We start from the raw sequence: 17,299 nt of genomic DNA, 5'->3' as shown, positions 1-17,299 counted from the left end.
ACAGCAATCCATGACTAAAATGTATTTTTCCCCTTTCCATCCATAACATTATGTTAGGGTCTGGGAGATGGCCCAGTGCTTACAGTGCTTGCTGTTCAAGCACGAAGACGTGAGTTCAGATCCCCAGCACCTGTAAAGAACTGGGTAGTGGAGACAGGTGGATCCCTAGGGCTTGCTGACCAGCCAGCCTCACCAAATCAGTAAACTCCAGGTTCAGTGAGAGGCCTTGTCTCAAAAATTAAAGTGGAGAGCAACTGAGGAAGATACCTGGCATCAGCCTCCACACATGTGCATGCAGATGTGCACACCATAAACATATACAGCTTACATTCGTTATCAGATACACCTGAGTGTTTCTAAACATTGAATTACCGTTGCTAATATACACAAAAACACACTCAGATGCTTCAGAGTAGAATGTAAGTGGGTACTCTTGAGAGCTGTTGAATTCTCTGTTCATCGGCCTGATGCTTAGATACATAGGTCTCTGATCTAATCATTCCCACACTTAGGACTTTCAGGTCCGTGTGCTGTGGTAGTGGTAGAACTTAGAGCTCTGCCTCACTGTTGTCCCATGGTGACCTTACCTGTGCTCAGGTGGCTACCTTGTAGCTGCCCTCAGTACCTGATGCAGCCTTGCCCTTATCTAAAAAGATGGCTCTGAACACTTGGAGAATTGAGTCTGTGGAAAGAAGGGGGCCTGGATCCCGACTTCTGACTGACCGGTGTGAATCATCTTGATATTCCAGACGCGTGCCTGTGCCTTGCAAGTTTTGTCTGCCATCTTGGAAGGCTCGAAACAGTTTCTTTCTGTTGCTGAAGACACCACTGACCACAAAATGGCTTTCACTCCTTTCTCCGTAACAATTGCATCCAGCATTAGAGAGTTGCACAGATGTCTTCTGTTAGCTTTGGTGGCAGAGTCATCGTCCCAGACCCTTACCCAGATAATTAAGGTAAGTCCCAAGTTACCTTCAGCTTGAGAGAGGCTTCAGTTTGTATGTCTTACATCACCTGAAAGTATAAGTAATTTATATTAAAGACACTTGTTTGGAAGTCTGTACTTAATCTTACTGTAGACATTTAAAAGACTGGTTTTCTTTTAGTAAATAAACCTTTAAAACTGGGTGACAGAGGGCTGATGGGATGGCTCTGTGGGTAAAGGCTCTTGCCAGCAAGCCAAGTTTGACCTCCAGAATTCATGTGGTGGGAGGCAAGAACAGATTCCCACAGTCGCCTTCTGACTTCCACGTACACATACATACCCACAAAAATAAAGATAAAAAAAATATGTGTGTGCGTGTGTGTGTGAATGTCTGTTTATGTTCCGTTACAGTGCCTTGCAAATCTAGTATCAAATGCCCCCTACAACCGCCTGAAACTCAGCTTGCTGACCAAAGTCTGGAACCACATAAAACCTTACATCCGCCACAAAGGTTAGTAGTGCTAACTGCTTCTTTGTCTTTCAAATGTACACTATCAATGTTTAAAAGAAAGAGAAGTAAGTATTGAGAGCACCTCTTCAGCTCTAAGATGTTTGCTTAGTCTCAGCTTGTCAAGGGTGTCAACTATTAACTGTTTGGGGGGAAGGGAAGGAGCTGGAGAACCAGCTGAGTTGAGTGCTGCTTGATGTCTCTGGACAGTGAGCAAACTGTATCTTAGAGTGATAGTGATGGATAGATGGACGGAATGGTGGGTGGGTGGGTGGGTAGGTGGAAGGATGGGTGGATGGATGGATGGATGGATGGATGGATGGATGGGTGGGTGGGTGGGTGGGTGGGTGGATAGATGGATAGAAGGGTAGATGGATGGAAAGAAGGAAGGGTGGATAGGTAGGTGGATAGACAGAATGGACGGACAGGTGGACAGGTGGATAGATGGATAGGTGGGTGATACCATGTATTGAGGAGAAAACAAAACCCTAACTTCTGTAACGCGATCCATGTGGTTCACATAAGGTGTTTTGAAGTTGGTTCACATCTCCTTGACTGCAGAGTTACTGCTTGTGTATCTTGGCTTTTCCCACACATGTGTATGGGCTGATAGCACCTGCCTTTAGAATGTTCCCACACATAAGTATGAGCTGTCAGCACCTGCCTTTAGAATGTTCCTCTTTGTTTGCAAGATTTCAGATCAGGCTCCCTCTTACATCTAAGTTTTCAGTCAGAGTTGCAGAGCTTTTTCTGGAATGTGCAGTATTTTCTGGAACACTATGGGAGAGACACTGGCCCTGGAATCAGTCTGAGGATCTACAGCCCCCTCTTCTTCCATCCTCACAGCTATGGTCCTTCCAGAACCCCATTTCCTCATAACAGGAAGACTTGCACCTATTCTGTAAGGTTGGCATGAGAGGCCAAGTTCAGCCCACGGGTCTGTAAATCAGGACACAGAAAGATCAGTCCTGCCTTGAGGCCTCTCATCACAGTGATGGCAGAAGGTACAAGTTAGAGCCCAAGGCTCCTGGTGCAGGCAGCTGCTTGTCTAATAGTGCCTGTTTTTCTTTAGTTGCATCTTCAGCCCCAGGAGGTGGACACATCTCAACAGTCCCTTTCAAATATTTAACTTCGTACTTGAATGTTTTCATTGTTAAAATGTTCAAATTCTAAAATGCTTCGGAGTGAATCTAACAAAATGTGTAACAGGTTCATGTGGATAGGGTTCAGTGTCGGTTCTCCCAAACTTGATCCCAATGAAAAGCACAGCAGGTCATTTTGTATAGCAATGGCAAATAGGTTCTCACATTTATCAGGCAAGACCTGGAATAGAAAACAGTACTGATAGAGAAGTTAGGCTGGAGGTCGAACTCAGTGGAACACTTGCCTAGAGGGAGCAAGACCCCAGGTGTGTCAGCACCTCAAAACCTACTATAAAACCACAGTAAAGACAGTGTCGAATATAGGTCAGAAGAGAGTAGAAAGCCTGGAAACGTACCCACATCCATCACCATTAACTGATACAGCAAAATAACCAAAATAACTCTCCAATAAATGGTGCTAGGGCTGCTAGACAACCAGATGCAAAAAAAAAAAAAAAAAAAAAAAAAAAAAAAAACTGAACTCAAATGCAGACCTTCTAGCTTTCCCCTCATTTGCTATGTATGTGTGGTGTGAGTGCATGTGTATATGGACTTTTTTGGGGGGGGGCACACATGTGAAGGCCCTAGATTGGCATCAGGCATGTTCTTCAGTCTGTCCACTTCATTGAGAACATTTTTCAGTTGCACCAGATCTCTGGATAGAAATATTGTTCCTGGGTTCCCATCTCTGGTCTTCTGAGCACTGGAATTACGTGTGGGCCGCCACACCCACTCAGCATGTATATAGGTTTTGGGGATCTGAACTCCAGTCCTCATGCTGATGGGCAGTTGCTTCAATCAGTGAGATACCCCCAACCCTGTTTTATGTTTTTAATAGCTTTTTTCTTTTAAATTCTGTGATAATTCATGTTCATGGATTAATAATATTTTGTTACTATATGTACCACTATAGTGTTTCTATTTGTTTTGTTTTTGAAATGAGGTCTCCCGATGTAGCCCAGGTTGGCCTCAAATGTCCTCCTCCCCTAGCTTCCAGAGTGCTAGCGTTGAAAAGACACACTGGTTTTATTTTTGTGATTGTGGGTAAGTATATGCATGTGTATGCAGATACCTAGGAGGCCAGAGGAGGGCACTAAATCCCCAGGAACTGGAGTTACAGGCAGTTGGAAGCCAACCTCTAGTCCTCTGCAATAGCAGCAAGTACTTTTACCAACTGAACCATCTCTCCCACCCTCAAGTGCTAGGAATTCATATATACAACTCCATGCCTGGGTTCTGTGGTCTTCTTAAATCAAGAAACCTCACCACCTATTTTGATTGTTTTTCCTAGTATTCATATTTGGATACTCCTTGTCAGTTGTCTGGTAGAATAATATTCTTGATTTGTCATGTTGGTTTTTTTCATGATATTGTCCCTAATTAAAGAAGAACCTAGACTTATTAATTGCTAGCAGGGTTAACTACAGCACTTACGACATTTATGTCAGTGATTTGTGATGCTCTGGCTTTCTTTGGGCAGATGTGAATGTTCGCGTGTCGAGCCTCACACTCTTGGGAGCTATAGTGTCCACTCATGCACCTTTGCCGGAAGTCCAGCTGCTCCTGCAGCAGCCCTGCTCCTCTGGGCTCAGCAGCAGCAGTTCAGCAACTCCCCACCTCAGCACTCCTGACTGCTGGAAGAAAGTCCCTGCAGGACCCTCTCTGGAGGAAGCATCAGTCAGCTCGCCAAAGGTGTCTTCAGAGCCCTGCTGGCTCATCCGACTTTGCATCTCCACTGTGGTGCTGCCCAAGGAGGATTCCTGCTCAGGTAGTGATGCTGGCTCTTCCCTGGGAAGCACCTATGAACCATCCCCCATGCGGCTGGAGGCTCTGCAGGTAGGATGCGCCGTGTCTTCCTGTCTGTAGAAAGGGACCTTTCCTTCTCAGGAGAGTGACTGAGGGGCAGGTGCATGAAGTGGCCACCCCTTTAGGTGTGGCTTTTGCTCTGTTGTTTTGTTAGGGCAGTCCTTGTAAATGTTGGGTGTATCTCTGTTCTTTTGTTCCAGACCACTGTAGTCACTTCAAGTATTGTGTGACAGGTGGACACCTTTAAGTTTGCCTTCTACAACTTAAAGTTAGTTCTCTATAAATTTTTTGTTGTCATCTTGTATCTATTTATTGAAACAAAATTATTGCTCTTTGGAAGGAAGAAAATACCCCTTTCAGAGTGTGTTGGTCTGTGTATTTAATTTGAATGCTTAGGAAGCAGAGGCAGATTTCTGAGAGTTCAAGGCCAGTTGAGTTTACATAGCAAGTTCCAGACCACACAGGTTTACATAGTAAGAACTCATCGCAAAGTAAATAAATAACAAAAATTTTGAAAAGAAAAAAAAAATGCCCCTGTACTCAGATGTAGTCTAAAACACAAGGTTATGTATAGCCAGGGCTCTCTAGAGCAGAGTTTCTCAACCTGTAGGTCGTGACCCTTTTGGGGGCCACATATCAGATATCCTGCATATCAGATATTTACATTACAATTCATTAACAGTAGCAAAATTGCAATTATGAAGTAGCAGCTTAGAAGGAACAGAACTGATAGAATGAACATGTATATCCATTTCATATATGTGTGTGTGTGTGTGTGTGTGTGTGTGTGTGTGTGTGTGTGTGTGATTTATTAGAATGGCTTACAGACTGTGGGCCAGCTAGCCCCAAAATGGCTGTCTACCAACAGAAGATCCAAGAATCCAGTGGTTGTTCAGCCCATAAGGATGGATGTCTGAACTGGTCTTCAGCATAAACCAGAATCCCAAAAAAGTAGGCTCTGATTCTAGTGGAGGAATGGACCTGCTAGTAAAAGTGAGAGCAAGCCAGCAAAGAGCAAAGCTTCCTTCTTCCATGTCCTTTATATAGACTGCCAGCAGAAGGTGGGGCCCTGATGTGGGATCCCCTCCATATACTGTGAATACCATTGGTTAATAAAGAAACTGGCTTGGCCTGATAGAGCAGAGTAGAGCTAGGTGGGAAAAACTAAACTGAATGCTGGGAAAGAATACAGACTCAGGAGAAGCCATGTAGCCCCACTGGAAATAGACACCAGAACTTTACCCAGTAAGCCACAGCCTTGTGGCGATACACAGATTAATGGAGATAGGTTAATTTAAGATATGAGTTAGCCAGAAATACACTTAAGTTATTGGCCAAACAGTTTTGCAAATAATATGGTTTCTGTGTGATTATTTTGGGAGTCTGAGCAGCCGGGAACAAACAGCCTCCTACAACATGGCCCAGATTAAAGGTGGATTTTCCCCAAAAGATCCAGATTAAAAGTGGGTCTCCCCACTTCAAATAATTTAATTAAGAAAAAATAATCCCTCACAGGCATGCCCAGCCACTTGGGTTTTAGTGACCGCCAAGAGTAGCCATCACAGCTCAAGTTCTCCTGGTTGTCTGAGGACACTGAGGACCCTTTACCCTCAGCCTTGGTCCTTTCAGCTATAAATTCCATAAAAATATCCCTCAAAGGATTGCCCTGAGGCTTGAGTGAGACATTGCAAACTGATGCCAGCCATAGCTAGATTATGGCTGCTTCTCACGTCTTTAGTGCCAGACTTAAGGTCCAAGTTAGGTGTGAGCGGCTGCCAAAATGTTGAAGCACTTCTGGATTCTGCAGCCTTACCTGCTTTCAGATGAGCTAATTGCCTGTTCTCTGTGTAGGTTTTGGCTCACCTGGCAAAGGGCTATTTTTCAATGGCTCAGTTGTACTTGATGGAGCTTGGCGAGGTGATCTGTAAGTGCATGGGTGAAGCAAACCCGTCCATTCAGCTCCATGGTGTGAAGGTAATTACATTACAAGGGACACATCTTCTTCTGTGGTTTCTCGGGTTCCAGGCAAGGAGGGGATATATTCCTATCCTGGTTCTTATGCTCAGGGACAGCTAACACCGTCGGTGTCAGTTTTTACTCCTTCAAAGAATACCTCTGCCATAGTTGCTGAGAAGAGAAAACAAAACAGTTAGAAATTACCTTTTCTAAGTTCTGTTCACACCTTTAGCCCCAGCATGAGGGAGGCAGAGGCAGGTGGATCTCCAAGTTTGAGGCCAGCCAGGGCTACATAGTGAGACCCTGTCTCAAAAAACCAAACAAACAAAAAAAGAGAGAGAAGGAAAAAGAAACTATTTTTCCTGTCGATTTGAGGTTTCTCCAAACTGAAGGCATGGTATTTGTGGCCTCCACAGTGACAGCTTATTTCTTGTGTCTTGGCAGCTTCTGGAAGAACTGGGTACAGGCTTGATACAGCAGTACAAGCCCGATTCCAGCACAGCTCCTGAGCAGAGAGTGCCCATCAGTGTGGTAAGCACACCTCCGTTCCCAGTGTTCTCTCCACATGCTCTAGTGCGCTTTTTAGTTTGAGGCTCAGTAATAAAGTGGAGCAGATGATACCATTTCTTCCAGTGTCAAAAACCTTGGTGCTTGCTGCCCAAGGATGCAAACCCAACAACCCGAGTATGATCCCTGGAATCCACATAAAGAACCAATTCCTCTCACATCCACATGTGCACCTTGACAGATGTGTCCACATACGTCATACATGTGCACACTACTAATAATTCTAAAAAGTAAAATTTAGAAAAAACCCGTGGTGTTCCTATTGTAGAATAGTGTTGTTGTAGGAGGAGGGCCCGCTTGTTCGTCCCGGCCGCCCGGTTATCTTAGCCCTGAAATAACCACACAGAAACTGTATTAATTAAAACACTGCTTGGCCCATTTGCTCTAGCTTCTTATTGGCTAACTCTCACATCTTGATGTAACCCATTTCTATTAATTGGTATATCGCCACGTGGCAGTGGCTTACCGGAGATTCTAACCAGCATCCATCTCAGGCGGAGGATCCATGGCTTCTCTTTCTCTGCCCATCTTCCTCCCAGCCTCCAGTTCTGTCCTTTACTTAAGTTCTGCCCTATTAGGCCAAGGCAGTTTCTTTATTCATTAACCAATGAAAGCAACACATTAACAGAAGGACCTCCTACACCAGAATAGCACAACAGAACTTTTAAAAATTTTTTTATTAAAGTTGCTTATTATTACTGGATATACCCGTGCCACATGTGGCGGTTAGAAGATAATTTGTGAAGTTGGTTCTCTCTTTTCACCTTTATGTGGGTTGCAGAGATTAAACACAGGTCACCAGGCTTGTACAGCAAGTATCTTTATACCTGCTGGGCCATCTCACCAGACCCAGGACTTCTTATTCCTATTGAACTGTAACCTGCTACCTGTTGATGAAGACTCGTAGACACCCAGTACTCTCAACTCCTGTGGGATTAACTTGTACAGGCTCCAAGAACTAAAGATACTGTGTGTGTGATGTTTATATTTCCATACTTGGCTTATTTCACTTAATATAATTATCTTCATTCATGTTGCAGTCAGTGACAGAATTGCATTCCTTTTTGAAGCTGAATCTCGTGTGTGTGTGTGTGTGTGTGTGTGTGTATCACATTTTCTTTATTTTACCAGTTGATGGACACTTAGGTTGTTTCCATATCTTGGCTATTGTGAAGTATACTTCAGTATACATGTGCACTCTAATGTTTCTTTAAAAGGAACCCAATGTGTAATCTAGCATAACATGAAACTACCTGAATAGGGTGCAGTTCAGTATGTAGCACGATTATTTATACAACCAACCAGCAATGATACATCCAGTGTTTGCTTGTAGAAAGCTTAATTTGGTTATTCTGCCTGCTCAAGAGACAAACTAGGATTGTGGGGAAAGGCAGGGAGTGTGACTGAGAAGGCAGGGAACCGGGTCTGGGAAGCGTCATTCAGTGGGCGTGTGTTTATGAGCTTAGGTTGCTACTGTGAACAGGAATAACAATTCTTAATTCACAAACCAATTCTTTTTAAAGAGGCTTAAAATGGGAAGATGCTGGTGCCCAGTGAATAGAATTTCTTTAATCTGCTCACTTCTCGCTGTATGGTTCCTACTAAAAGTTGAACAAAAGGGAAGGGGAGAGAGTGAGCACTCACTGGTAAAGGGCTTGTTCAATCCCCAGCACCCATGTCAAAAAAAGTTGCTGGGTATGGTGGCAGGTGCTCATCCCGGTGCTGGGAAGGAAGGCCAAGAGAATCACTGGGGCTCACTGGCTAGACAGTGTCACCTAACTGGGACACTGCAAGCCAATAAAAAACTATCTCAAAGGAGGTGACCAGTGTTCCTAAAGATGACAGCTAGGTTTGTCCTTCCTCTGTGTGTGGTGTGGTGTGTGTGTGTGTGTGTGTGTGTGTGTGTGTGTGTGTGTGTATTAAAAAGGGAAATCTATGATCAGGCTGCTTCTCTCACCCCCTACTCTGCCATTTCTCTGGATGAGAAATATAATCCCGCCAAAATGTTCTCTACTTGGTGCCAAAACCCAAATGAACTCAGCATTGGTGAAGCTTTCTCCCCGTGACCTCCTCACCCTGCCTTCTCTTTGCTGTTTACACATCCATCATCTTTGCCGTGAATTAAATACCCAAACTCCTTTCCAAGACAACAACTCGAGCTTTCATGGAATCACGTGCAAGGAGATGGAGTGAGTTTGGACATCAGATAGAACTTGGATGGGAATCCAGATTTCTCCACTTGCTAAACAAGTTGCTGTGGACAAGCCTCTTTTTTTAAATAATTTTTTGGATTTATTTTATGTATATGAGTACTGTGTCTGCATGTATGCCTGCATATACTAGAAGAGGGCATCAGATCCCATTACAGATAGTTATGAGCCACCATGCGGTTGCTGGGAATTGAACTCAAGACCTCTGGAAGAGCAGCCAGTGATATTAACCTTCTTTCCCGTCTCTGTGGGCAAGCCTCTTAACTGCTCACAACTTTATTATTGCCTCCCCTAGAGAGAAGACAGACTTTCTGTATTACCTGGCATTAGTCAAGCAAAAGAGTAGCCCTAAGCACATAGCATCTTTAGACAATGAACATTTGTTCTCGGTAGTCTCTGCTGGTCAGGAATTGGAATGGCTGGGCCATGTCAACTTGACTCCCACCTGAGGGCTTGGGGATGAGTATTCAAAGTGCCTACAGCAGAGCCTGCTTCTCAAGTTGAGAGCTAGCCTGTCCTGGTGCCAGGATCTTAGCACAGTGTCACATCTTACTGTAGACTTCAAGGTAGATAGATGTCTTTGCCCGTGTGGTTGAGGAGGCGCTAAAGCTTACACAGATCAAGTCTCCAGGCAGTGCTACAGACAGGAAGGGGTAGGAAGCAGCTCCAGCTCTCCCCTGATCCTGTTGACTGGTGTGCACAGCCTTCTGTGCCCCAACTGGGCCACATTGAAAGAGCCCAGCAAGATGGCAGCGCATCCGGATTCTCAGTGACCTTGCTGCTGACTAGCATGTTACAATGTATTTTGTGCCTGTTTTCTTGGTAGAAATTGTGGTAGTGGTATAGACTTCACTTAGTTGTGCTGAGGATTAAAATGGGTTGATGTACGACAGTCGCTTAGAATAATGTCTGGCCTATGATAAAACCTCCACAAAACAGCTCCTTCTGCTGTTTTTTTCCACCATTATTATCACCATCATCATCACCACCCTCATCATCAGCACCATCATCATCATCACTGTTGCCGTACCTTGATTACACTGTTGCCCTACTGGGTCTGGCTAGTTATTTCAGAAGTTGTTTCCGTCACTGTGGAAGATGCCCAGTGAAAACACCGGTAAAAAGCTACTACAGAAAACGTTTCCTCTCCAAGGCTACACCTGATGGGCATGGCTTCAACGGGTTCCTGTGGGTGCTGTGCTGTGGTTCTAACTGTGCCTCTGTTCTAGGTGGTGATGTTCTGGACTATGATGTTGAATGGTCCTTTGCCCCGCGCGCTGCAGAGTTCAGAGCACCCGACTCTGCAAGCGAGCGCCTGTGATGCCCTGTCCTCCATCTTGCCAGAGGCCTTCAGCAGTCTGCCGGTAACCCAGCCTCATGTCCTCACTCTTGGACCATATCCTGGGCAGCAGGGCTCCAGTGTGATTCTGTTTTGAAATCTTTCAACCTCTTCTCTAGAAAAGGAACTATTTTCTGTTGAGTTTGCCATGAGAGCATTGCCGTCCACTCCCCCAGGAAAGCCTTGCTTCTGCCGTAGAAGGCAGGTGTGGGTGTGAGCAACACAGCTGTGATGAGACTTCTGAAGGAAGCACTGGTGTCCTGAGTTAAAAGTCTTGGCTCCGCACCCTTGCCATTCCACCCCAGCTCTTTGACTCCCTTGAATTTCTCTAAAGCTTTGTATAATCCACTTCACAGAGGAGTCACGTGAGAATCAGCCGTGTGTGGAAATACTTAGGTTAAGGTCTCCACATGGGGTATTCGCTTAGCCTGTCACCTCCCAATCCCACCGCTGTAGGTGAGGATTTCATGTCTGATTTGGGGTACACAAGAATGTCATTCTGCTCCTGTTCTTAATCCCTCAGTGGCTTTTGATCTGTTCTTAGCTATGTAAATTAACTTTTCTAAAGGAGGCGGCTCCTTCTAAAAGAGCCAAGGATAAAAATGACCTTGTTACATAGTTGTTACACATACATGTAATGTGATGAGATGCTGTGTGTACCTTGCTCAAAATCGTGCCTCAGATACCTGCCCCAGTGTCCAGGCACCTGCCCTGTGGTCAGCTGAGGGTCACAGTGCTCAGTTGCTTGTGGCAGACTTTGGCTCGCAGTGTTTCCATCCGACTTCTCCTTTTGTGAACCTTCTTTGCAGAATGACAGGCAGATTTTGTGCATTACAATGTTGCTCGGCCTGAACGACAGCAAGAACCATTTAGTGAAAGCTGCGACCTCCAGGGCCCTTGGCGTCTATGTGCTTTTCCCCTGCCTCAGACAGGTGAGAGTGAGCCTGGCTTGCTCCTGTTTCTTTAGCACCTTTACCACCAGTGGATTTGTGGGTATATAGCTTCCGCGTTGAGTGGTGAAGGAAGCCCGCTGTGTAATCAGATTCCTTAATTGCCGTTACAACGTGCAGTACCCGTGCTTCATTTGTTAATTATTTGACACACTGCCTGGGACTGTAGTGTACAGCAGATGTTTAATTAATGAGTGATTAACTAAAGATGAAAAAGAGGCCATTACCCACATGGGAGTAATGATTGAGAAAGCTGATGCCCATTTTTCTAAGAAGGCAGTGAAGTTTTCCTTTATTCGTTATGTGACGTTCATCCGTAGGAAGGGTGTGTAGTGCAGACAATGTGTTTGGGCAATGCTTTCACTATGAGAACATTGTTGCAGGGGGTGGAGATCAACCCAAGCACGGAACACACAGGTAACTCACAGGTTCATGTCAATTCCAAAAAATTTGGTTTCTCAATCAAAAGTATGATAAAGGCTCACAGCTTTCTGTGAGTTCAGCGGCGGCAGCGTGCGCTCCCCGAGTGATACAGCCCGGTTTGTTGTACAGGACGTCGTGTTTGTCGCAGACACAGCAAATGCTATACTGACGTCACTTCAAGATAAGTCACTAAACGTGCGTGCCAAAGCAGCCTGGTCCCTGGGCAACCTGACAGACACTCTCATCATCAACATGTAAGTGACTCAGCTTGCTTTCCAAGGGTGGCACTGTTTCAGAGCTCTGAAAGGGGTCTTTCCTCCTTCCTATGAAAGAATTAGCAAGAGTTCCCCCATATCATACCGGCAGCTTTACTACTTTGTTTTAATATTCCTTTAAGCAATAAATCTAGTTGGTTCTTACTGTGTATTCAGATACATATGATTCTATAAAAATTCTATAATTTTAATTAATATTAAAAAATACCATGTGCTAACATAAGCGTATACCCACATTGTAGAAAATATCACAGTAGAAATCTGAAACCTTAGTAACAGATACCCTGCTCTTTGGACACAAAGATCTTTTGTTTATTTGTTTATTAAATATTTTTACATATAATATATAATTATATTTCCCTTAATACAACTTCTCCTAGATTTCCCCTACCTCCCTATCCACCCAACTTCATGCTTGTTCTCTCTCTCTCTCTCTCTCTCTCTCTCTCTCTCTCTCTCTCTCTCAACAAAGATCAAAAAAACCCAATAAGAAAGAAATTACCCACAAAAACTCCATGGAGTCTGTTTTCTGTCACCAGCTACTCCTGAGCGTAGAGCCTGCCCAGGGGTGTAGCTGATACCCAGTGGCACGCTACTGGAGAAAGCAGTTTGTATTTTTTAAGGAATAGAGTGGCAGGTCAAAAGAACTGGAAGAGCATAAGGGGCATGTAGCGTAAAATATGCGTCCTTCGTGCAACACCCGCCACTTCCCTAGGGTGGCTGCTGCTGTACTTTGTGTCACTGGTTCTGCATAAGAAGCATGTGTAGCACACAGACATTCCCTGCACTGGATGTTTAATAAACACGTCATACACAGAGTCCACCACAGGGCGCATCCTAATCCATCCTCTTCTTGAATGGTTGTTTTACTTAGGCTTGTGGGCGTCCATATGCAGTGAATATTTCCAGGCATAAAATGTCCATCTTGAGATGTTCCCTGTGGTTACATTCTTAAATGGAGAACTGCCATTGAAACCTAGGTGTGATGGCATGTACCTATAATCCCAGCACTCAGGAGGCTGCAGCGGGGAATCACAGATTTGAAGTCAACCTAAGTTTCATACCAAGTTCCAGGCCAGCCTAAGCCCTTTAATGAGTCCCTGTCTCAAAAACAAAGAAACAAACAAAAAGATGTGTGAGTTCTCAGTATAACCTGAACAGGTCTGTCAGGCTGTTTTCCTGACATTTTTACCCTCGTATACTTGGTGACTGGATCTTTGTGTGCACACATTTAAGTGGTATTTTCTTTTTACACCACCATGTGCCTTGGGTGGGACAGGGACACGCCAGATCCAAGTTTTCAGGATGAGTTCTCTGGGCTCCTGCTCTTGAAAATGTTGCAGTCTGCGATACAAGCCTCCACGGACAAAGACAAGGTACACACAAGACGTTAAGGGTGCACACTTGCAACTGCGCTGCTCCAGCAGGGTGGTCTGATGGTCCTAAACCATCCTGTGTCCACAGGCCCTCAGGGGAGTGCTGCCCACTCCATGCTTGTACAGTTTATTCTACTGCCTTCTGTCTCATTGTCTTACTGCATGATATGTTCATGCTTATCTGTTATTTGAAAAGAAAGAACGAGAGAATAAATCCTTAAATGGAATGGATAAATAAAAAAGATAAAGAGCTTGCATGTGCCTATTACATGGTCCATTTAAAAAGCATGGGCTCGGACATGGGGTCAGGTAAGCATGCACAGTTCTGAGGACTCACACCCTCATAGGGTTCATGTCTCATTTATTCTCTTGCTTTAAGACATGGAGGGTCTTTCTTAGAGTAGAATTTATATTGTCTGAAACATCTCCAGCAAAATAACTCTGAGGCCTTTCATGTTTTTTTCTAGGTCAAAAGCAACGCAGTCCGGGCCCTTGGGAATTTGCTTCATTTTCTACAACCGTCTCACATAGAGAGACCCAGGTTTGCTGAAATCATTGAGGAGTCTATCCAGGCTCTGATTTCTACCGTTGTAAATGAGGCTGCCATGAAAGTCCGATGGAATGCTTGCTACGCGATGGGAAATGTTTTTAAAAACCCTGCTCTTCCGCTTGGTAAGATGTTTTCCCTCTCTCCGCCTGTCCAGAGTTCTTCGGAAAGTGTGTACCAGTCTGTGCTGTTGTTTAAAAATGATGGTTTTTATCACAGGATTAGAAAATGACAGGGATCAAGAGTTTAGTGGAATGATGAACTACATCATTAGGTGTGTGTGTTTGATGAGGTGTTTTATTGCCATTTTTAAAGTATATTTACAAAGGTCTTTTTTATAATCTGAGAAAATACTTCATATGTTAAACAACTAAAGTAGGCTATTATCTCGTTTCTACAATGTCATCTCATTAAGTACTTAGGAGAAAAGATGGGAAGGAAATTGTCCAAATCCACATGTCACCACTGGCACAGAGGGCACAGGTTCAAATTTTACAAGTTCTAGGTTCAGAACTAGAAGCTCAGGGCTTCTTTCTCCTTCATACTGTCCTGAATACCATGAGCCTTACTTGACGAGTCATCTTGGGCTAATAGTTTCTTCTGTGCACAGACCCTAGGCACTGGGGATGCCAGCACTGGCCCTAATCTCTGCCTCTGACAGGACTAGAGAGCTAAGGGTGTGTCCCTGGGGAAGGGACAACCACGAGGGCCAGCAGAGTAGGCAGAATGTGAGGGGCTGTTCAGGCAGAGCAGAACCTGGGAGACAGTGGAGAAGTTGCCTGGGGGCTGCAGAGCTAAGAGGACGCATGTAAGAATAGAGCAGGAACACAGGACACTGAGATCTGAGGCCCTTGTGGGTGGCACTGGCATTCACGGAATGGAGAGAGTCTGGTTTATTTAGGGGGGAGAGCAGCAAAGAAGGGGACAGACTGAAAGAACTGCCATCCATCTTGAGGAGTGAGACAGTCAAGCCAGAGTGGCTAGCAGCACCTCTGAGGGGGTGGAAAGCATGCTATTGGGGGAGGGGCTGGGGGCACAGAAATGGGGAAAAGACCATGCTAGCTTCATAGTCTTGACATTAGAAGTGTTCTTATGTCTTAACACTAAATGCACAATGTGCTGCAGCTAGTCAGTGCCTGGTGCTATCTGGGGAGGGAATACTCCTTTTGCCAGCAGGAAGAGGGCTGTTTCATACAGTGCGCAGCCCTGCTCTGCCAGGAGCAGTTTGGGTGCAGTTCCATCCATGCTTTTCCCACCAAGCTTTTCCCCTTTGGACAGATAAAATCCTATTTGGGTAGCAGAGGCTTTGATCATGCTTCAGGCTTGTCTAGGGAAAGCAGGAGACCAGAGATCAGTATTTGATCCCTTCCCTGGGATCCCACAGGTTGACTTTCCTATGAGGAGCCTTAGTCTCTGTTCTAGTGCTGTGAAGAGACATGATGCCCACCACAACTCTTATAAAGAAAAACATTGAGTCGGGGGCTGGCTTACAGTTTCAGAGGTTTAGTCCCTTATCAAGGCAGGATTATGGTGGCTCTTGTGGCGCTGTGGCAGTAACTGAGAGCTACATCCTGATCCACAAGCAGAGAGAGGCTGGGCCTGACATGGGCTTTGGGAATCTCAAAGCCCATCCCAAATGACACACTTTGTCTAACAAGGCCACGCCTCCTAATCCTCTCAAACAGTGCTACTCCCTGAAGACTAAGGATATATGAGCCAGTGGGGCCATTCTTCCTCAGACCACCATATGGGGCCACGATGAGAGTGGAGTAAACACAAAATGCATGCTTCTCCACCGCTCTCCTGCTCACCCTGTCTAACTCTAAGCCTTCACGAGTTTCAGTGACTGTGAATTCTTCCTAGGGTCAGCCGCATGGACCTCCCAGGCCTACAAGGCCCTGACGTCAGTTGTGATGTCATGCAAGAACTTCAAAGTGCGCATCAGATCTGCAGCAGCCCTTTCCATCCCAGGCAAGAGAGCGCAGTACGGGTCCCTAGAAGAGTTTGCTCAGATCTGGAAGGCATTGGTCACTGCCTTGCAGAAGAGTGGGGACACCACAGACTTTCTGGAATTCAAGTACTGTGCCAGCCTACGGACCCACATCTGCCAGGCGCTGCTTCACCTCTTGAGTCTAGCCAGTGCCTCCGACCTCCCCTGCATTCTAGAAACTCTTGAACTGAATGGGGATATGGTCCAGTCCTACGTCCTGCAGTTCTTAAAATCAGGAGCAGAGGGAGATGATCCTGGAGCAGTCCACACCCCACAGGAGAGAGACCAGATGGTCAGAGTGGCCCTGACGCACATACACAGTGTGCAGACACTGGCTGGAGACACAGCCAAGAGGGTCATTGTGGCCTTCTTAGAAGACATCCTGGCTGTTCACTGTGACTCCTCAGGAGGACAAGTGGCTCTCCTTGGGTCATCAGATCAGTGACTTTTCCACCCTCAGTTCACATGTAACAAATGGGAATCAGAGACTGAGCTTGTGCATTAGATACACGGAGTGTAATTCTAGGGCAGGAACATCCGGTCCACATCTATTTAGAATGGATTAGTGGCTATTTAACTTTTTCTCAAAGGACTCAGCCACTTTGGAGAGTGGTTCCATTACAGCCAAGATATGAGGAGTCAGGGTACATGTAGTGTGGACCCAAACAACTGGAGGTCGCTGTGGAATAATTCTGTCCACTGTGAATATATATTACTCTCATTGGTTAATAAAGAACTGAATGGCCGGTAGTCAGGCAGGAAGTATAGGCAGGACAGCCAAACTAAGAATGCTGGGAGGAAAAAGGGCAGAGCCAGAGGAGTCACCAGCCAGCCACCTAGGAGGCCAGACATGTAGAAAATGAGGTAACAAGCCACATGGCAATAGATTGCTAGAAATGGGTTAATTTAAATTGTAAGAACTAGTTACTAGTAAGCCTGAGCTATTGGTCAAGCATTTATAATTAATATAAGCTTCAGTGTGTTTATTTGGGAGCTGCTGATGGGATAGAAACTTCCGTCTACAAATGGTGCCCAAATGTTAGGCAAGAATGTCCACATAAATGGGCAGTGGTGGCGCATGCCTTTAATCTCAGCACTCGGGAGGCAGAGACAGGCAGATCTCTGTGAGTTTGAAGCCAGCCTGGTCTACAGAGTGAGTTCCAGGACAGGCTCCAAAGCTACACAGAAACCCTGTCTCAAAAAAGCAAAAACAAACAAACAAAATTCTACATAAAACCTGAGAAAGCTTTGAAAAAGGTTTCTAAAACAGCCAAGAGCAGCTTCC

The 17,299-nt window shown here is 45.2% G+C and overlaps 1 protein-coding gene across 1 annotated transcript in view; it reads left to right on the top strand.

Moving 5' to 3' along the window:
* Nucleotides 1-16,835, top strand: part of Heatr6 (HEAT repeat containing 6) — a 30,664-nt gene extending 13,829 nt beyond the window's left edge. The window contains exons 10-20 of the mRNA XM_038327591.1: nt 750-956; nt 1,337-1,436; nt 4,056-4,411; nt 6,233-6,355; nt 6,782-6,868; nt 10,344-10,478; nt 11,263-11,385; nt 11,956-12,080; nt 13,381-13,477; nt 13,945-14,149; nt 15,888-16,835. Coding sequence (XP_038183519.1) covers nt 750-956; nt 1,337-1,436; nt 4,056-4,411; nt 6,233-6,355; nt 6,782-6,868; nt 10,344-10,478; nt 11,263-11,385; nt 11,956-12,080; nt 13,381-13,477; nt 13,945-14,149; nt 15,888-16,459 — 2,130 coding nt within the window. The 3' untranslated portion in view covers nt 16,460-16,835. The remainder of the gene's footprint in view (nt 1-749; nt 957-1,336; nt 1,437-4,055; nt 4,412-6,232; nt 6,356-6,781; nt 6,869-10,343; nt 10,479-11,262; nt 11,386-11,955; nt 12,081-13,380; nt 13,478-13,944; nt 14,150-15,887) is intronic.
* The last annotated feature ends 464 nt before the right edge of the window (nt 16,836-17,299 follow it).

Source organism: Arvicola amphibius, chromosome 4, assembly GCF_903992535.2.
Source record: "Arvicola amphibius chromosome 4, mArvAmp1.2, whole genome shotgun sequence".
NCBI lineage: Eukaryota > Metazoa > Chordata > Mammalia > Rodentia > Cricetidae > Arvicola > Arvicola amphibius.
The sequence above is the reverse complement of the archived record's forward strand: the minus strand, read 5'-3'. Positions and strand labels throughout refer to the sequence as shown.